Source organism: Littorina saxatilis, linkage group LG12 (assembly GCF_037325665.1).
Source record: "Littorina saxatilis isolate snail1 linkage group LG12, US_GU_Lsax_2.0, whole genome shotgun sequence".
NCBI classification, from domain to species: Eukaryota; Metazoa; Mollusca; class Gastropoda; order Littorinimorpha; family Littorinidae; genus Littorina; species Littorina saxatilis.
The window spans coordinates 61,902,515-61,924,282 of record NC_090256.1 but is presented as its reverse complement, the minus strand read 5'-3'; the positions used below and the strand labels follow the sequence as shown (position 1 = coordinate 61,924,282).

The 21,768-nt window shown below is 38.9% G+C and overlaps 2 protein-coding genes and 1 long non-coding RNA gene across 3 annotated transcripts in view; 2 read left to right on the top strand and 1 right to left on the bottom strand.

Annotated features, from left to right (window-relative positions):
* The window catches only part of LOC138982487 (E3 ubiquitin-protein ligase TRIM33-like), a 41,581-nt gene extending 23,191 nt beyond the window's left edge, over positions 1 to 18,390 (top strand). Inside the window, exons 4-5 of the mRNA XM_070355792.1 lie at positions 964 to 1,424; positions 16,823 to 18,390. Of these exons, the coding sequence (XP_070211893.1) occupies positions 964 to 1,424; positions 16,823 to 17,588 (1,227 nt within the window). The 3' untranslated portion in view covers positions 17,589 to 18,390. The remainder of the gene's footprint in view (positions 1 to 963; positions 1,425 to 16,822) is intronic.
* On the bottom strand, positions 10,642 to 15,102 carry LOC138982497 (uncharacterized). Its single transcript, XR_011460880.1, has 2 exons — positions 14,486 to 15,102; positions 10,642 to 14,090 (listed from the first exon to the last, which is right to left on the bottom strand). It is a non-coding gene; the product is annotated as an uncharacterized lncRNA (long non-coding RNA).
* Positions 18,391 to 19,622: 1,232 nt separating the features above from the next.
* LOC138982490 (protein mono-ADP-ribosyltransferase PARP14-like) overlaps positions 19,623 to 21,768 on the top strand; it is a 57,690-nt gene continuing 55,544 nt past the window's right edge. The window contains exon 1 of the mRNA XM_070355795.1: positions 19,623 to 21,348. Coding sequence (XP_070211896.1) covers positions 21,019 to 21,348 — 330 coding nt within the window. The 5' untranslated portion in view covers positions 19,623 to 21,018. The remainder of the gene's footprint in view (positions 21,349 to 21,768) is intronic.

Sequence of the window (21,768 nt, the reverse complement as noted above, 5' to 3'; positions counted from 1 at the left end):
GTCCCTTGCTTCCACCATCGTCTCGCGCTTCTCCCGTGTAAGGACCCTCCCTTATACGCCATGGAAATCCCTCATGGAAACTCCTAAAGAATTTAACCAAGTCTTAATACAACATTCTCTAAAACCATCTCTTCTTCCAAACGTTCATGTACCACTCATACATTCTCGTTCATTCCACTTTCACATTCCGTCCACCTTCAATATCCAAACTAATACTTAATCAATGAATAACACTCCCCATACAAAGCATGACCGTCTTAAACATAACATAAATGCGTATCAATTATGTTCAAGAAATTCCCCATGAAAACCCGTGAAACAATTACATCAATAATTCTCTCAACGCTTCATACTAAGGGTGCACTTTGTATACACTAACCTTTACGCTCCACCTATGTATTCCAACGTCAATAATATACAACAGAGTAAATCATTTACCTTAAGAGACCCGTCTCTTGAAAGAGTACTTGTTCCCAGAACAAGTCTGACACGCGCCCGACAACCTTCCCGGTTGAAAATCTCAAACGCTGTGTCGTTATTTACCCCTGACCAGCTACATGTCTCAAACACAGCTCATATCAATCTAAAGCCAGTTGTGCGTGAAACACATGAAACACGTGAATTACGATCTCCCATCTCTACTCCTCGCCTGTACAACATTTAGGGAGGTTAAAAACACGACGTGGTTTCACCTCACAAATATGCTACTCCCATCTTTGTGACAAAGAAACACTTAACAAGGGTAAAAGGAGAAACAGAATCGGTTAGTCGCCTCTTACGAAATGCTGGGGAGCATCGGGTAAATTCTTCCCCCTAACCCGCGGGGGGTGACATTATTAATCAGTAATGTAAAAACAGACTCTATCACTGTAAAACGACCTGGAACACATGACTCCCATCCTCTCTTCTCCCTCTGCATTATGCATAGGATGGCAAATGGAATTATTTTAATTTGTGTTACAGGTTTGTCAGTTGGATATTGCTGCTGCTGACGGTCTTGCTAAGTTCAAAGCCATGAAAGACAAAGTTAAAACGACGTTTGACGAACTACGCAATATTCTAGACAAACGATGTCGGGATGCAACCGCCGACATCCAGAAGAAGGAAGACGAGTTCTTGAAAGAAAACAAATCCCAGAAGAGCGACTTGGAGAAACAACAAGCGCGCTCTGCAGCACTGTGCAGCACTGTCAGTCGTCTTGCGTCGGCTTCTGATGACCCGCTGCTCGCCATGCTGGTTAAACTCAAGTCTCGCCTGGAGGAGGCAGAACTTCTTTGCATGCTGAATGATGATGTTCGACAGAAAGGTAGCGCTGCTGGAATTGGAGATTTCTTCTTTGACCCGCAGTCGTCGACTCGCTTAAAAATACTGATTGCTGAATATGGCCAGACGAGGGATCCCAAGCAACTTCAGTCAACCAGCAGGTGGGATTTACTTAAACATTGAGCCAATAAAGTACGGTTTTATTGATTTGAAAAGTTTTGGTAATTCAGAGCAAGAAAAATCCCTTTTGCGATTAAAGCCTTTAAGATTCGTAAAATATTGTAACTAACGCAAATAAATCTGATTCAATAGAGAGACAACAAGTCGCGTAAGGTGAAAATACAACATTTCGTCAAGTAGCTGTCGAACTCACAGAATGAAACTGAGCGCAATGCAACGCAGCAAGACCGTATACTCGTAGCATCGTCAGTCCACCGCTCATGGCAAAGGCAGTGAAATTGACAAGAAGAGCGGGGTAGTAGTTGCGCTGAGAAGGATAGCACGCTTTTCTGTACCTCTCTTCGTTTTAACTTTCTGAGCGTGTTTTTAATCCAAACATATCATATCTAATGTTTTTGGAATCAGGAACCGACAAGGAATAAGATGAAAGTGTTTTTAAATTGATTTCGAAAATTTAATTTTGATAATAATTTTTATATTTTTAATTTTCAGAGCTTGTTTTTAATCCAAATATAACATATTTATATGTTTTTGGAATCAGCAAATGATGGAGAATAAGATAAACGTAAATTTGGATCGTTTTATAAAAAATATTTTTTTAACAATTTTCAGATTTTTAATGACCAAAGTCATTAATTAATTTTTAAGCCACCACGCTGAAATGCAATACCGAAGTCCGGGCTTCGTCGAAGACTACTTGACCAAAATTTCAACCAATTTGGTTGAAAAATGAGAGCGTGACAGTGCCGCCTCAACTTTCACGAAAAGCCGGATATGACGTCATCAAAGGTATTTATCGAAAAAAAGAAAACAATGTTCGGGAATATCAATCCCAGGAACTCTCATGTCAAATTTCATAAAGATCGGTCCAGTGGTTTGGTCTGAATCGCTCTACACGCACGCACACACACACACACACACACACACACACACACACACACACACACACAGACACACACACAGACTAACACACACATACACCACGACCCTCGTTTCGATTCCCCCTCTATGTTAAAACATGTTAGTCAAAACTTGACGAAATGTAAAAAGGAAAACAAAATGGATGTATTTCCTGGAGGTGCATTTCCGGGTACCAGGAAAAGCATCGGGTGCATAACCTGATGGTTTTTTATATTTAGTCAAGTTTTGACTAAATATTTTAACGTAGAGGGGGGAATCGAGACGAGGGTCGTGGTGTATGTGTGTGTGTGTGTGTGTGTGTGTGTGTGTGTGTGTGTGTCTGTCTGTCTGTGTGTGTGTGTAGAGCGATTCAGACTAAACTACTGGACCGATCTTTATGAAATTTGACATGAGAGTTCCTGGGTATGAAATCCCCGAACGTTTTTTTCATTTTTTGGATAAATGTCTTTGATGACGTCATATCCGGCTTTTCGTGAAAGTTGAGGCGGCACTGTCACGCCCTCATTTTTCAACCAAATTGGTTGAAAATTTGGTAAAGTAATCTTCGACGAAGCCCGGGGTTCGGTATTGCATTTCAGCGTGGTGGCTTAAAAAATAATTAATGACTTTGGTCATTAAATATCGGAAAATTTAAAAAAAAAAAATAAAAATTTATAAAACGATCCAAATTTACGTTTATTTTATTCTCCATCATTTGCTGATTCCAAAAACATATAAATATGTTATATTCGAATTAAAAACAAGCTCTGAAAATTAAATATATAAAAATTATTATCAAAATTAAATTGTCCAAATCAATTTAAAAACACTTTCATCTTATTCCTTGTCGGTTCCTGATTCCAAAAACATATAGATATGATATGTTTGGATTAAAAACACGCTCAGAAAGTTAAAACAAAGAGAGGTACAGAAAAGCGTGCTATCCTTCTTAGCGCAACTACTACCCCGCTCTTCTTGTCAATTTCACTGCCATTGCATCGAGCGGTGGACTGACGATGCTACGAGTATAGTATGGCATTCCGTTTGTCAAATAATTATTTGGATACTTTTTCATGTTTTTTTCACCAGTTTTAGCTAAATAATCATTATTTAGAAGCTCATGTGCTAAATAAGTAATTGTTTATAAACAATGTAAAACAATTCTAAATAATTTTTTGTTTACGTAAACCATTCATTATTTACCTAAACAATTCATTGTTTACGTAAATAATTCATTGTTTACGTAAATAATGATTTATTTACGTAAACAATATGTTATTTAGACTTATATTACATTGTTTATAAACAATCAGCAATGTTTCTAAATAAATCATTATTTACGTAAACAATGAATTATTTACGTAAACAATTCATTGTTTACGTAAATAATGATTTATTTACGTAAACAATATATTATTTAGACTTATAATACATTGTTTATAAACAATCAGCAATGTTTCTAAATAAATCATTATTTACGTAAACAATGAATTATTTACGTAAACAATTCATTGTTTACGTAAACAATGAATTGTTTAGCCAACACATTTTCCATTATTTAGGGGTTTCTAGGATTCGCTTCTGAACTAAGTTTTATGTCTTTCAGTGATTACTATAATTGAATACAAGGTCTCTCCACACACTCTTATCTTAAAATAGCTGTTGTTTGGATATTATTTTGTTTATTTTACAAGCCGAGTACGAAAATAACTGATCTCAAACACAGTCAAAGGTCAAGGTCAATTAAGGGTTTTCTCTGCCGGGAGTGTTTAGTGTTTGCATTTTCTTGCTTGAAGTTGTTGAAACACAGTATTTTCCCCTTGTGTTCTCTGTTCTGTTTATGTCCCAACAACATGCCTGTCTTTCCATTTCTCTTCCTTTCATCGTTTCATTTCAAAGAGAAAAGTAAAAACAGCTTTGAACCGTTGAAAAACGGGAAACAATGCTTCCTGGAGTGACTTCCCTTGCCTTGAAAGCAAGATGGAGAAACAGCGACAGGGCAAGAAGCGAACATATTCTGAGCGATTGTTACCAGAGGAGAGGCGGCGATACCATCAGAAGATTTTGGAGAGTGACGGGAATGATCCGTATGACATTCCAACCAGGTGCTGGTCAGCAAATCCGGACGATCTGCCAGAGCTGAGTTACATCAACATCGTAAATTATTTTGTGCTTGGCAAGAAGAGTTGCTGAAAGCTTACAAACGTTTGGATTCCTACCGACTTTTTGTCTCTGGCTGGGTGAGGGATGTCAAGCGCTACAGCCCTGATGGCTGTCAGAACTCTGTAATTTCTGCAAAGGTAAGAATGTGCTTTCAGTTTATAAATATGGCCCAAAGTCAGAATAGGTGTCCATTTTTGTGACATACAAAATCAATTTTAAAAATGAACATTTTCTTTGTTTTGAAAATAGAGATGTATTTTTAGCATAAATACGCAAGGAACAGCTATGATTTAAGAAAACTCATGTTTGATCACTTCACAGATTCAGGTTTAAAAGTTTGCAGGAGTTCATAACTTCACACCGTCACAAAATTTAGACTTGTTAAATCATTGTTGCTACATGTATTGGGTCTGTTTTAGACATCTGAGCAAATTGCTACAGCAAATTACTTTGCATTTCAAGCAAGTTAAACTTGTTTTGGCCACGCATGATGCAGATGTGAACTCCATTAATGGGAAGTTCATAACTTCACATAATTTACTTTTATTGGTATAATAAATTTAATTTATACAGGCAGGAAACAATTTGTTTTGTTTTTTAATCTGAAAAAGGTGAGCTGGAACATGAAGGTAATTTTTGAAGATGAAGTGTGGAGAAGATTTTTTGGTTATCTGTATTATTTATAGAAATTAATATTGTCACAATTTTTTCACAGCAAATATTGGCATAAGTTATCATTAAATCTACAATTTTGCTGTTTTTGTGCAAAATGTGCTTGAAAAGTACCATCAAAAGGATTTCAATACACCAAAATGTTTGTCTGACTCAAAGAGTTGGCAGAAACTGAAAGTATTTTTAGAATGTCCTAGGAGTTCATAACTTCACACCGTGACATCACAAACTATGGCTAATTCAAACCAAAGTAAGAAAGTGCATATGTCATCTTATTTTCTCTCCAGCTACTCTTTGTAATCAACATACAACTAAGTAATAAAAGTAAAACATTTGTGAAAACAAACGATAACAAAAATCATAAAATGTGAGCGTGCGCATAACTTCACAAGAATTTTTGTTATGTTGGTCTCTAGTACAGTTACTGTATAATATATTTGCAAAACAATGACAAACTGAGAACACAGAGTTATAGTATAGGCTAAAGCTGCACTTATATTACAAAATCAGATTTTAATTGCCAAAATAAAACAAATTGTTTGAAACTTGTGAAAGTTCATAACTTCACATCAATCACACATTTATACTAAAATAACTAACTAAAGTCTCTTGCAAATAATTCTAAACAACTTAATGATTTACTTAACCAAACTCAGTCATGAAAACTGTTACCGAAATCATTATTTAGTTAGTGTTTATGTCAGCTGACTGTGTGTTCATAACTTCACATCATTTATTTAACTGAAAAGCTACGTACTAAAATCTGCTGGTAAATTAAAATAAAAATGACATCAAACTGTAACAGCCTACTCTGGAGAAGAGCAGCACATCATTTGAGGTAGTGATTTAGTGTAGTAAATTAATTATTGTGTATAAATCATACTCATGGCATGTGTTCATAACTTCACACTGTGGGGCTGAGGGTCAGTTGATGTGAAGTTATGTACACCGTGCAGTCAACCCAGATTCATGCTGGAATTATCAAAATGTAATTTTGAGGGTTGATGTTCAGAAAACTTCTTACAAAATGTCCAGATAAAGTCAAATGTACTCTTTTGCTATTAACAATGCATTATTTTAAACACGCCCTTGAAAAATGAGCTTGAGTTATGTGAAGTTATGAACTTCATGACAAAACGGCCAAGTACTTCAGAAAGAAACAGTCAGCAGCCAGTAGATTCTTTTTGTGATAAAAATCATGGTACAGTGTAATTTGTAAACTGAAAATAGTCATTTTACATATATTTTGGGTTTTGACATGAGTTAGTAACTCTCACATAAAAATAGTGCGCAAGACACAGAGAAAATGGCTAACTAAAGCATACTGCTTGACTTTAGTGACAAAAATTGCTTAGTATCTAAATCTAATGTACTTTTATATGCAAAATTGCTGTTCCACTACAACCGTAACTTTCATGGCTAGCATTTAAGGACAAAAAACACTCTCAGTGGAGATAGTAGGAAAGTTCATAACTTTCTCACAAGAATTTTTTATTTCTCAATTACTCAAACACCAATGAATGAACTTGATGCAAACTTTCAGTGTGACTGCTGCTAGTGGATCCAAATGCATTACAAAGCTAGGTGTTCCCCAACCAGTCAATTTACTCTTTTTATAAGGCAAAAGGTTGGAAAGTTCATAACTCTTTTTTCACAAGAAAATCTGCACGTAAACTTCAAACTACTTTTGAACATGCAAAAACAAGTCAAACAACCCTTTTTATGTTTTATACCTCTGCAAAACATACTGTAAAATACTTTTTTACAAAAATATATCAGGTTTCGATCTTTAATTATTATTTAGAGCTGATCAGTGAACAAAAATGAAGTCTTACGGAAATAGTTATGAACTTTCTGTGAAATTTTGTCTCCCCATTTTCTGCAGGCTCACTGACAAAATTCAAAAACTTTGCTTTGTCAAAGGTACATTTGAGTTTTACTGGCTCAGTGAAAAGTCATTCATGACATTCTGTCCCATAAATATGACAGAGTAGACCATGTTTCAATATGCTGTAAGGTCATGTCACAAAAAATGGCCAAAATGTAGTGCTGCTGACTTCAGATAATGGCGACATTTTCATTAAAAACAACAACTGAGCACACAATGTTTCTCTAGGTGTGTACTTCATACTTTTTTTTACAAGTCTCATTAATCTTTACAAGGATTTTATTTTTCTTTGATGTACAAATCAGGTTAGAGCCAAGGTTGCACAGCTATTTCAGCTGTGGACACCATTTCAGACTTAAGGCCATATAATAATGAATGAACGTGAGTGTTCTCTGTCTTGTGTTGCAGATTTCACTTGTAAGTTGCAGTTCAGGATATTGTGTTGAGGCTTTGTCTTTGATATATTCTTCGCTTCAGTTTGTATTCTGGACTACGACAAAAGCTGTAGATAGTCTTGAATATATTTATAGTTTGAAATAGCTTGCAAAATATTATATTTAAATTATAATGAGCTTCATGTTCATATTCAGTTAAAAATCTGTTGTTTACTTTTCATTGTTAATGTTGTAAAGCACATTGACATTATGTGCGTCTTAGAGTTATATTCATTCGATTGACCTAGCTGAATGCTGATTTGTGCGATCTTCAATTTATGTTTCAGGTTCTTCATTCACAACGCCTTAATGAACCAGCACTTTCTCCTTGGACCATCGCCACTTCTGATGGCAACATACTGTCAGCACACTGTACCTTCATGGCCAGAGTTGGAGAAACCTGCATGGCCGGAGTTGGAGAAACCTGCACACACGTCCCTTCACCTTCAAAGAGTCAGCTGTTGAGTGTGCTGTGGCAGACCGCCATTTCTGTTTGGAATCTAACAGTGAGGGGATGCTTTGTCTGCGCAAAGACCACCAATACTTTAGTCGAGTACAGTGCCAGATTGTTATGACCAGTTCCTCCTACTGCGATTTCATGGTGTGGACTACTGTGGATAAAGTTATTGTCTGAGTATTGCCTGACTGTGATTTTTGGGCAATGTGTGTGGAGAAAGCTTTGAAAGTGTTCAGACTCGCAGTTTTTCCAGAGCTAGTTGGAAACTGGCTGGACAGAGAAGCTGAGCCTCTACAAGCAGTGGATGTGAACCAGGAGCAGCTGCAAACACAAGCCGTGAAACGCAGCAAGAAACAGTGACAATGCCAGACTCGCTTGCTCATGTGTGTGGGAAAACAAACATCATGTATGACTGTACACACAGAAAGTGGCCAGTAGTAAAGTTGTAAAGAGGGAGAGAAAAGAGGGCATTTAATGTTTTAAATCACAGTTCACACTCACAGAGAAGTCATTAATTGTTCCATTCTTGTTTCATTTTATTCTTAAAGTAAAATCATGCACAGATGTAGGCATACATTTTGTTTAGGATCACCGACCACACTACAAAATCAAGTGCTACAAGATAAATTATGATGCATACAGGACATTATTTTGTGATTGTTTTACATCCACTGCTGTAAATAACAAAGAATCATGAGCAGTTTGATTATCAACTTATTCAGCCAGGTATATTGTTCATTCTCCTTGTTCAATGTTTCCAGTGACACGGATTGACTGCTTGATTTAGGGAACAAATAAGAGTGTGTGGTCCAGCGTAGTTCTGCATCAGTACAGTCAAGTAATACAGTGTTTAAATTGGCAGTGGAACTGAAAGTTAGTTTCTATTATCAACTAGTTCTGTTTTGATGACAACAAAATTGAACACACTTATTTCTGCAAAAAAGCGCACAGGTCTATTTATCATAATGAATAGTTAATGACTCACATGCCCACAGTATGTTATTTCAATTTTGAACATTTAGTGAAAGTGTTCTTCCATTCACTTTGGCTTCATACCTGCAATACTGGTAGTGGTATGTTCAGTGTTGCTTGCAGTTGCATGTTATTGGTAGTTTAAATGTGTGCTCGCATTTCAAGTGTAGGCCATTTAATTTTGCAATGCTCCTTATCTTGTTTCCTGTGTAGAGCTATTTTGAGGTTAATCAGCATAATTCAACCTTTGTCAGTTGTGTCAATACATGTCACATTTATGCAAAATGATTTCAAAGTGTATGTTAATGTGGTGTGTGTGTGTGTGTGTGTGTGATAGAAAGAGTGAAATCTGCTCTTGAAATGGAAGGAAATAGCAGCAGGTCAGATATATACACATGATACATGTATGTGTATTCAAATTCAAGATTCCATCCAGTGAAAACATAACAGAAAAACTGTTGCTACTGCTCATGTGAGACACCTGCATCAGAATCAGATACAATACACCACAGTTCAATAAAACACATTCTTTAAACAATGCCTTTATCTTCAAATTCAAGATTCCGTCCAGTGAAAACATAATAACAGAAAGACTATTGCTACTGCTCATGGGAGACATCAGAATCAGATACAAGACACCACAGTAAGTTTAATTAACATATTCTTTAGTCTAAACAATGCCTTCAGTTTGAACACTAGGCTGTGCAAACATTGACAAGCCCAGATGATACAGTGACTATTTTGTCCAGTGTTACCACTTCTTCCTCTTCCCTTGCAAACAAAAGATCAGTCAGAATATCAGAGTTCAAAATTGTGTACTTTCCCCAAAGAATACCGATAACTCGCTCAACATAAATTCTCAGATTAGCTAGTTTGCGTGTTGACTATCTCATAAGCTGTAAGCTGACTCTTCCCTCTTGTAAAGGCAGGGATTTTCACTTGTGCACCTCTCATAGCCACTAGTTCATTAATGTCAAATCCCCTGTCGGCCAAAATGACATCATTTTGTACAATATTGTCTAGATACCCACTATTTGCAGTGATGTGCTTGTCACTTGAAAGCCCACCCCACCCTTTAGAAATAAAAGAAATATGGCCTTGAGGTGTAATTGATATTAGGTATTTAATTTATGGTGCACAAAATTGGTATTACTATCGTTAACAGTTATACAGGGTTTTAAAACTATCGTTAACTGTTATACTTATATATAGAGTTTCGAAACTATCGTTATCTGTTATATAGAGTTTCAAAACTATCGTTAACTGTTAAATAGAGTTTTGAAACTATCGTTAACTGTTATATAGAGTTTTGAAACTATCGTTATCTGTTATATAGAGTTTCGAAACTATCGTTAACTGTTAAATAGAGTTTAGAAACTATCGTTAACTGTTATTTAGAGTTATATCAAATATCAAACTATGAATAACAGATAACGAGGGTTTCGCAAAACGGCGGCATGGTGCGCGCAAGTGATATTACTATCGTTAACTGTCATATAGAGTTTCTAAAAATAGCGATGGCGTGGTCGGATGTTTTGATGCCGGCAAAATGGCTGCTGAACGTTTCGTTCGAGCAGCTCTAGACATGTCTCTGGTTCGAGCGAATTTGCACTAAATTACTACAACATGATTTAGTAGATCAGGGATCGCGTTTACGCACGATTTTTGCGTATGGCGCATTTTAAAAGTCGTTGACGCGGTTTTTTTGCCGCGCCGCGTAAGCCATACGCAAAAATATTGTAACTTTTTCTTGTCTTCACGCAGCGCTTTTACTCTGACTTAATAATCACCCGATCCTGAAACTGACTATAGGGCTCGAGAAGTGACGACACACATGAAATCTGCGCGTCAAAACTAAAGTCCGTTTCTTTTTGCATCGAAGTATCGCAAACGAACGTAACGAGGGTAGTACCAGATAATGTCTTGTCGGATAATGAAACAGACATTAGCTGCTCTCCCATCTCGCGCTTCCAAAAGGCGGAAAGTGTGTCTAGTCGTATTAGAGCGGGAAACAAACTCGCAAGGCCCGAAGGTTGGAGCCAGCAGGGGTGTTATTCGACAGGCGTGCGCGGAGTTCGACAGGAAAACTCGCCGTATTTAGGTAAGGAATGTCTTTAAGTCTTTCGTGCGTGTTTTGTTTGTGTCTGTATGTGTTTTTGTAGTACGCAAAAATATTGGTCCGTGACGCGTTTTTTTTGTTTCGTTGCGTATGACTTACGCGTTTTTTAAAAAGCTAGCGCGATCCCTGGTAGATCATATTCAACTAACTGTCGTCTGATAAGTCCATCATTTCGCTGCTTCGTTTAATCAAGTAATCAAATCTTCGTTACAGCTAGGACGCTTCCTGTTTTCACAGAAATATTGGTCAGTGTCAGCTTGACCCGTTCTAGCTACCACGCTGTGTGCGGGTCAGTTTGTACACATACGGCTGGCATGCATGCAGTGGGCAACGGTACACGATGCGAAAGCATGCAGTGTTTTCCAAAACGCGCCTTGGGGGATGTCACTCGGGAAACACGTTGTTTTGTGTTTGTTTTGAAAAAAACCCACTGTTTTGTGTAGTGCGTCATGGTCTTTTCCGCGAATATTCAGTAGGCCTACCGTCTTCAAACCGCACACGTGGAAAACAGTACGGCCGAAAGTACAAATGATAAAGCTAATATTAAACAAACTCAACAATGATTTGAGAAGACGACAACAGAAGAACGGTCACTAACTAAATAATGTTGTAGTTTTTTAAATTATGTTTCTAGTTAAAATGTACATTTCATAGCAAAAAGACAGTTTTGCAATGGCATTTCAGGGTTTTCCCATTTGGGAACGATACCAACGCGCTTTTGATAAAACTATCGTTAGCTGTTATATAGAGTTTCTGAAACTCTATATAACAGATAACGATAGTTTCGAAACTCTACATAACAGTTAACGATAGTAATATCAATTTGGCGCACCATATTAATTGTATTGTTGTGTTGTAGTTTGACCAGGTGAGTGCACTAGCATCAACACTGGAGGGTCTCTCAATGAATATATTTCAAAACAGTCAATAATGGACACTACTCTGAAACTCTATATAACAGATAACGATAGTTTCGAAACTCTACTGTATAACAGTTAACGATAGTTTCAAAACCCTATATAACAGTTTGTTTGTTTGTTTATTTGTTGCTTAACGTCCAGCCGACTACGCAGAGCCATATCAGGACGAGGAAGGGGGGGATGAAGGGGGCCACTTGTCAAGCGATTCCTGTTTACAAATGCACTAACCCATTACTTGTGTCCCAGCAGGCTTTAGTAAAACTAAATTAATACCTACTGGAAGATTACCAGTTTCCAGTATGTTAAAATAGGCTTAACCTATCTACTGCTGGACTTACATCAGAACACTAACAGATTAAACTATACATGAATCGCGAGACAAGCGGCAAAAGAAGCGATTTTTGGAAAAAATACAGGTGAATGAGCAAGAAGGCAGAAAAAAGAAATGAATTCATGAAGAAAAAGAGAGCATGACAGGAAAGAGGAACCAAAAATCTACCTAACAGCAAACTAGAAAGCTCCTGCGGTTCCAAAAACAGGAGGGGCCTTTAATTTCATAACCGCAGTGCCCCACTGCGGGAAGTTTCGAAACTCTACATAACAGTTAACGATAGTAATATCAATTTGGCGCACCATATTACACTGGTGCAATTCTTTAACACATGTTACATAGCCACTGGTGAATTAACAATAACAGAGAGAAAAATAACAAAAAACGGTCATATAGGTTTTCGCAGCCATGGGAGGTAATCGGAACCGACCAAACAGACTGAGCCAGTAGCGCGACATATGTTGTGACAACCAGGTGACATGACAACCAGGTGACAGTATACGTAAAGTAGCGCGACATATGTCGCGACAACCAGCCTAAGGGTTAATTGTATTGTTGTGCTTGTAGTTTGACCAGGTGAGTGCACTAGCGCTATAGCATCAACACTGGAGGGTCTCTCAATGAATATATTTCAAAACAGTCAATAATGGACACTACTCTGTTCCATGGATAGGGAAGGAACTGTGGCGGTATACTTGTCTTTATACTTTGCCTGTCTGGCCAGAAAACAAGTGGCTGCAGTCTGTGGTAGTGGTACATGATATGCACAGTCTCGTGAAAAACTTTGCTGGCAGATGTTCTTGACACAGAAGGTGTTGCAGAGGTGTGTTAAGGCGTATATGCATGAATGAGAGCTTGAAACTGTGTCAGTGCTCTGCGCGAGTGTGTTGGCAAATGCGGTGCAAGTAAATCGGGGATATAGCTCAGTTGGTAGCGTGCTGGATTTGTCAGCGTGAGTTCGATCCCAGGTTCGGCGGAAATTTATTTCAGAGTCAACTTTGTGTGCAGACTCTCTTCGGTGTCCGAACTCCCCCCCCCCCCCCGTGTACACTACATTGGGTGTGCACGTTAAAGATCCCACGATTGACAAAAGGGTCTTTCCTGGCAAAATTGCTTAGGCACATTTAATAATTGTCTACCTATACCCGTGTGACTTGGAATAATAGGCCGTGAAAGGTAAATATGCGCCGAAATGGCTGCAATCTACTGGCCGTATAAAATTTCATCTCACACGGCATCACTGCAGAGCGCCTAGAACTGTACCCACGGAATATGCGCGATATAAGCCTCATTGATTGATTGATTGAAAATCAAATAATGTAACAAGTGTGAAGAAATTAGAAATCCCAGTAAAATATCGTACAGTATCGTCATTGTCCCTCAAAGATTCAAGTGTCATTTTTTTCTTGGCAAGTTCGTCTTTAAGTTCCCGAGTTTCTAGCACCAGCCTGTTAAGTTCATCCCGTAGCTGCTTTTCTTCATCTTTAGAAATCCAGGCAAAATTGTCATAGGTTTCAGTCTGGCAATAAGTACCGCCACAGTCACCTCTCTCGGGAAGAGGAGCAGCCAGTTCTGCTGTATCGGAAGTACCTTCACCGTCGCCATCACCAGCATCCTCTGCTAAATTAGGGTGAGAAGGAGTTGACTCACTCCCCACAAGCTTCTTCCTCTCCTTCAGTCCTTGAGTCTCTGGTACTGTCCTTGTTGGCTGCCAGGCTGTGTCCCTGCACCATACCCAAGTTTCAAAGTAGGTGTCCAGCTCGGACTGTTTACTTCCCACAGATGGTTGCCCTGCAGAAAAAATCAAAGGCAAATGTATTGTAAATTATGGATTGGGAGTTATTTTAAAAATAAGTCCCCCAAACAAAATGAATGAGTAAATCTCGACACAGATCTACCCTTTAAAACTGAACTATGAAGTTGTATCAACAATGACCATTTAGTGTTCAAATAAATTCTGATTATCAAATCCAAGTATTTCACACATATGGCATTCTCACAAGTCATGGTTTTGGGCAACCATGATAAGTTGTTACACTGACTGAGAGTAAGTGTAAGACTGACTCACTCAGTCATAGACTGCACTCGGTGCAGGACTGACCGACTGTCCGCACACTACTATCACAACACAGTTTGCATAAAACACAGACTAACCAAGGCAGGTGAACAAAAGCATGAGTACTTACCATTGACAAAATGATCAGAGCACACGTAATAGATCTCCTAGCTGTTGAAATTCTTCAGCTGAAGCTGTGCCAACCATTCTCGCCGGCGTCGTGCAGTCAAATCCCTTGTCTCTTTGCCCTTTCCGTTGACAACCAATGGAACAGAAAAGAATCTTCTGTCCCTATCTCTATCTTGTCTGTTATGGCAATGTTTAACACTACAACTAGAGACCATGTCGATAAATGCGGGAGATTCAGAGTGCAGATTTCGCGTGTTGCCTTCTCGCGAGTTCCGCCGGAATGCATGGGGCAAGGCCGGACAACTCTGCACACGACTGTGTGACGTCATCGCGTCAGAGCTCATACCAAGTTGTGGTGTGTTGTGTAACCTACAGATAACAAAAAGTTTAATCATGCAGTAAGAGAAATGGAAAGAGACAGTTTTTGTTGAGACAGAACAGAACACTTAGGACGGAAAACTTTTTTTCAACAACTTCCAGGGAGAGAATGCAAACACTAAACACTCCCGGTCATGACCTTCACCTTTTGTTTGTTTTCGCATTCAGTTCTTTTCGTACGGCAATTTCAGCTTGTAAAATAAACAAATTTACGAACATTTTCTGATAAATAATGTTTGGAGATACCTTGTATTGAATTATAGTATATACACAAAGAAAAAAAATGAAGCTTAGAAGTCAATTCTTGATTCCCCTAAATAATGAAAACTGCTTTCCCTAAACAATGAATTGTTTACGTAAATAATTCATTGTTTACGTAAATAATGATTTATTTAGAAACATTGCTCATTGTTTATAAACAATGTAATATAAGTCTAAATAATATATTGTTTACGTAAATAAATCATTATTTACGTAAACAATGAATTATTTACGTAAATAATTCATTGTTTACGTAAATAATGATTTATTTAGAAACATTGCTGATTGTTTATAAACAATGTAATATAAGTCTAAATAATATATTGTTTACGTAAATAAATCATTATTTACGTAAACAATGAATTATTTACGTAAACAATGAATTGTTTAGGTAAATAATGAATGGTTTACGTAAACAAAAAATTATTTAGAATTGTTTTACATTGTTTATAAACAATTACTTATTTAGCACATGAGCTTCTAAATAATGATTATTTAGCTAAAACTGGTGAAAAAAACATGAAAAAGTATTCAAATAATTATTTGACAAACGGAATGCCATAGCTACGAGTAAAATGGCATTGCGTTCAGTTTCATTCTGTGAGTTCGACAGCTACTTGACTAAATATTGTATTTTCGCCTTACGCGACTTGTTTTTTTTTGCATCTCACTGTTGGTCACGTAGACTTTGTGAAAAATGTTGAAGAAAGTGAAAAAACAAGTCGCGTAAGGCGAAAATACAACATTTAGTCAAGTAGCTGTCGAACTCACAGAATGAAACTGAACGCAATGCAACGCAGCAAGACCGTATACTCGTAGCATCGTCAGTCCACCGCGCACGGCAAAGGCAGTGAAATTGACAAGAAGAGCGGGGTAGTACTTGCGCTGAGAAGGATAGCACGCTTTTCTGTACCTCTCTTCGTTTTAACTTTCTGAGCGTGTTTTTAATCCAAACATATCATATCTATATGTTTTTGGAATCAGGAACCGACAAGGAATAAGATGAAGGTGTTTTTAAATTGATTTGGACAATTTAATTTTGATAATAATTTTTATATTTTTAATTTTCAGAGCTTGTTTTTAATCCAAATATAACATATTTATATATTTTTGGAATCAGAAAATGATAAAGAATAAGATGTACGTAAATTTGGATCGTTTTATAAAAAAAATATTTTTTTTACAATTTTCAGATTTTTAATGACCAAACTCACTCATTAGTTTTTAAGCCACCAAGCTGAAATGCAATACCAAACCCCGGCCTTTGTCGAAGATTACTTGACCAAAATTTCAACCAATTTGGTTGAAAAATGAGAGCGTGACAGTGCCGCCTCAACTTTCACGAAAAGCCGGATATGACGTCATCAAAGACATTTATTGAAAAAATGAAAAAAACGTATGGGGATTTCATACCCAGGAACTCTCATGTCAAATTTCATAAAGATCGGTCCAGTAGTTTAGTCTGAATCGCTCTACACACACACACAGACAGACAGACACACACACACACACACACACACACACACACACACACACATACACCACGACCCTCGTCTCGATTAAAACATTTAGTCAAAACTTGACTAAATGTAAATAACACCTAAAAATATTCAATCTTGAGGGCAGACATAATTACATTTTTATTTTAATTAAAATGCATTGAATGAACCTTGACGATATACGACACAACGTTCTGCAGCTTTGACGCTGTGGCGTGGCGCGGCGCACATATCACGTTTCCTGGTACAAGTGTCACCACAATGGTTGAGGAGGAGATTGAACGCAAGAGTCAGGAGGTGACAGAAACCAACTCCAAGCTGGAGCCTTACAAACTTCGACTGCTGCTTGCCATGGGTTTCCAGATAGAAGCTGGCAAGCGTCATGAGCGTCTCAAACTTGAAATCAATGTAAAAAAGAACTGCATTGTCTTCCATGGCTTGCTGAAGGACGTAAAGGAATCCCAGGTTGAAATGTATGAAATGCTGCAAGCCGTCACTCATGACAAGATTACTGACATGTCAGACATGCAGAAAAAGCTCCTTGACAGCAAGGAAACAAAGCCCTTTATTGTTCAGAAATTCAAAGCTGACAAAATCGCCGCCGTCTGGGAGATACGTCCAAAAGGAGAAGTGTATGTCCATGCTTTCAATGACCCGAATCTGGTGAAAGCTATCCACATAATCAAGAAGTCTGTGCCAGAGCATGTGTGTCAGCTGAATCCAGAGTCAGCCCAGCTGCTGATCTCACAGGACTGGAAGAGCCTTGTCAACCGCCAGATTTCTGCTCATCCAGGCTTGCTCCTGATTGCACCTTCCCACGACAACCAGCAGGTTTTTATTGCCTGCACAGACAACATCATGCATGGCGTGGTGGAGGATATCGAGATGTTTCTGCGGGAGAACACCATCTATTCCCAGGGCCCGTATGCTTATGGGGGAAGTTCGCGACAACTCCCGAAGTTTTGAGTGACATCGGAAGTACTTGCCTCACTTTCGTATGCATGGGCCGGAAAAAGGGTTTACCTCGAAGCAAAGCGAGGAAGTAACTCAGGGTATTTTGCGACTACTTCTAAAGTTTTGAGTGACATCGGAAGTACATCCTCACTTTCGCATGCATGGGACGAAAAAAGAGTTTACTTTGGAAGCTAACGAGGAAGTAAATGAGGGTAAATGTACTACAGCCAGACCCAGTAGTAAACACGCTACTTCCACAGTTTCTCAGTGCAAAAAGGCAGGGCTTTTCTTCAGTTTTTCATGTCAAACCGAGCTGACGCTCCCAAAGAGAGAAAATAGAGGGAAAAGTCGTATCTTCTGCATGCATTTCGTGCAAATTTCCCTGAATACAAACCTGAGTTGCCAGCTTTGACTTTTGTTTGTTCTGGGTCATTGGCCACCACTCTTTCATTCCCGCTTATACGAGGGGGTTACTGTGTTTCTATGAAAATGGGCGTCGTTGTGTGCATGTGTGAGTGTGTGTGTGTGTGTGTGTGTGTGTGTGTGTGTGTGTGTTTGTGTGCGTGCGTGCGTGTGTTTGTGTGCGTGTGCGTGTGTGTGTGTGTGTGTGTGTTCGAGTGTTGAAGTGTAAGTTTCTGCTATTTGTTTTGTCATTGCTTTATCTGTGTGTGTGTGTGTGTGTGTGTGTGTGTGTGTGTGTGTGTGTGTATGTATTTGTGCGAGTGCCTGTCTGCCTGATAATTGTGCGTCTGTTCCTTCATACGTTTGTTTGCGTGTTCGCGCGTGCCGTGTGTGTGTGTGTGTGTGTGTGTGTGTGTGTGTTTGTTTGTGTGTGTTTGTGTGTGTGTTTGTTTGTGTGTGTGTGTTTGTGTGTGTGTGTGTGTTTTCGATGTTATGTGTGTGTTCGACGGTGTGTGTGTGTTCGACGGTGTGTGTGTGTTCGACGGTGTGTGTGTGTGTCTGTGTGTGTGTGTGTGTTCGACGTTATGTGTGTGTTCGACGGTGTGTGTGTGTGTGTGTGTGTGTGTGTATGTGTGTGTGTGTGTGTGTGTGTGTACCCACTCCCCACACTATGATGAGCTGACTATATTTGCGCCTTGATATTTTATTCATGTTCTTACGTTTTATGCTGTTTATTGTGATTCACCACACCCGAGTTTATCGTAATTGAGATAATAAAGTGTTCTATGTCTATGTATTATGTCTAATACACATGCACACACGCACGTAGGCTACAAAAATCCAATCTTGACTTTGAACTTTATATAAACATACATCCTCTTCACAATTAACGAGGACAAACGTAATTTACAAACACCTAAGTACAACAATTTTTCTGTTTTAAAAATTCGGACACACATTTTCTCAAATAATATGAAATTCGCTGAACTTATCTTCTTTTCACTACACCTTATATCTTGATTCCCAAAAAATGGAGTTCTGCCTTTTTAAATTTACCAGTAACACAAACATTCGCTCTGACCAAACTATTTTTGTCCAGCAGTTTTACCGATACACAATCATTAAAAAAAAACACTACAAAAAGAGTTTTAAGTTAACCGACTTCGCTACCACATAAACAACCTTTTTTTATTGTCCCCAACATTCTGGTCAACGAAATCATTATTATAGAAAGTCATTCTATTTAAGGACAATTATCACAGCTTTCGTTCAACCAGTTAAAAACAACAATTATAGTAAAAGCTACAGCGCGATCAACGTTTGCCCATTTACGAACTCGCGATGAGATTCGTTTCTTCTGGTCACCAAGCCTACCGTTTACAAACGCATGCGCACTAATTGGGATTCCCCCAATTTTCTCGACCTTGACCTCAGAACTCTCGAAGCCACTACTTCGGCGTTCAATTTAGCTCGTGCATACCGAGTAGCTGGCAACTTTGCTTTCGAAGTTCCCACTTCCAATGTCAAGGGCCTCTCGCTTGACATAATTATACGACGATATCGCATCTCAAGGGTCCTTACCCATCCAAAAGAAACCTCCAGCGCATACTACAATTGCAGGACATTCCGTTTTTAAAGGCAGCTCATTGGGAAATGATCTCAGACACAATATCGAAGACGTGAAATGCGTCAATCGAGCAACTGTCGTAACTTGGCTACAATGAGACGGTCTCCTACCTTGCACCATAGACACGGACTGTGACATTCTTGTTTAATTTAGGTGAAATGCTTAAAACAGAGTGACTCAAAAGCGACAGTTCGATCAGTTACTGACCGAAAAAAACGTGCTCGAGTCATTCGGCGAAGGTGGCGAGCTTTCAAACCAGCACGACTGAATAACTCAGAATGCCTTTTTTCATCATGCCTCTATTCTACACGAGTAACATAGTGCAGTGGTAACGGTTCCGGACTCTCGTTCATTCGCTCCGGGTTCAAGTTCCGCCGGGAGCTATATATTTTTTTTATTAATCTTTTCCTTTTTAAGCCTCCGCAATTGCATTCCGGCTGCAAAAACCGGGTTTTGCCTCTGTGTTAATTTTATTCATTTGCAAAAGAAACCTTCCTATGCTTTGAAAAAATCATATCATGTCTTGACTTTCAACTGTACGCGCGTGTGTATATGTGTGTCACTACGGTGAGTGTGTGTGTGTGTGTGTGTGTGTGTGTGTGTGTGTGTGTATGTATGTGTGTGTGTGTGTGTGTGTGTGTGACGTGTCACTTGTGTCATCATAGTTTCAGTGTGTGTATGAGTGTAGATTGAGAGAGAATGAGAGAAAGTGAGAGAGAGTGAGTGTGTGGTTATTTGTTTGTGACTGTGCGTGCGTGTATGGGTGCGTGTGTGTGTGTATATGTGTGCGCGCGAGCTGTGTGTGTGTGCAGTGTGTGGTGTGTGTGTGTTTATGTGTGCCGTCAGTGTCACTTGTGTCATAGTGTCAGTATGTGCATGAGTGTACGTTTGTCTGTGTGTGCGTGTGTCGTAAGAGAGAGAGAGAGAGAGAGAGAGAGAGAGAGAGAGAGAGAGAGAGAGAGAGAGAGAGAGAGAGAGAGAGAGAGAGAGAGAGAGAGACCGACACTTCTTTGGCAATTTTGGACCAGACAGCGTCTTTATGTTTAACAGTTAGACTGTTCTGAAATTTGGACAGAATAACCGTTCTTTCGTAAAACACTTCTGTCAAGAGTACAGCAATTTCACCATCTGAAAAAGGCGCAGAACGCCCCTCCGTCTACTTTCTTTTTGAGCGGCACACGTGCCTTGCCATTTTCGTTGACTGCCATGTTGATAGAAACATGCGTATTAGTAGGGATTCCCCCAATTTCCCCGACCTTGACCTTAATACTCTCGCTGTCACTACTTTGGCGTTCAAGTCAGTTCATGCATTGTGAACAGTGTTAGAAAGTTGACTTCGGGAGTTCCCACTTCGAAAAGAGGCCTCTACTTCCAGTGTTTCTTACTTCTAGTTCATGCATACGGGCCCAGGTCATGCGCTTCTCTCCAAGCAGGCAGGTCTTCATTCATTCACACTGGCAAGGCAAGCTTCAAAACATTGGGGAGAAGCTCAGAGCGTACAGAGTGCAGCTCTCCTTAAAAGATGCTGGGATGGAAATGTATGTGAAGGGCACGGAGCAAGGCTTGCAAGAAGTCAGGAAAAACCTGGAACAACTGGGTGAGAAGGTCATATGCCACGAGCAGGTGTGTACTGACCAAGGCACCGTGAAGTTACTGAATTCCAACTGTGAGAAAGACCTGAAGATGATTGGCCGTGGATCTCGCTGTGTGTTGGGACTGCAGCGAGAACCAGCAGATCTGCAGGTAAGATCTTCTCACAGAATTTTTAGTGTACAGCCTCTGTACTAATAACATTATGTATTGTGCATGTTTAGTATTGGTTGTGAATGTGATGCATATTTCTAACACATAAAGTACATGTGTTCTGCGCGAAGTTAGAATCCGGTTTCATTCTAGAATGGACCGGGTCCAGGTTGGAATTCTAACCCTGCGCAAGTACAGGGGTGCCATTCTAGAATGAAACCCTTGTTGCTGGTCCATTCTAGAATCGGCCGTGCGCAAGGTTGGAATTTGGGTCCAAGTTGGAATAGTCATTTCAGTTATGTGGATTTTCTGTTTGTTTTTGTTTTTTGTGTGTTTGGTTGGGTGTTTTTTTCGGGATTTTTAACACTTTACTCAAAGACATCGTGAATTGGGATTGTGATGTTCTGAAAGTGATTACGA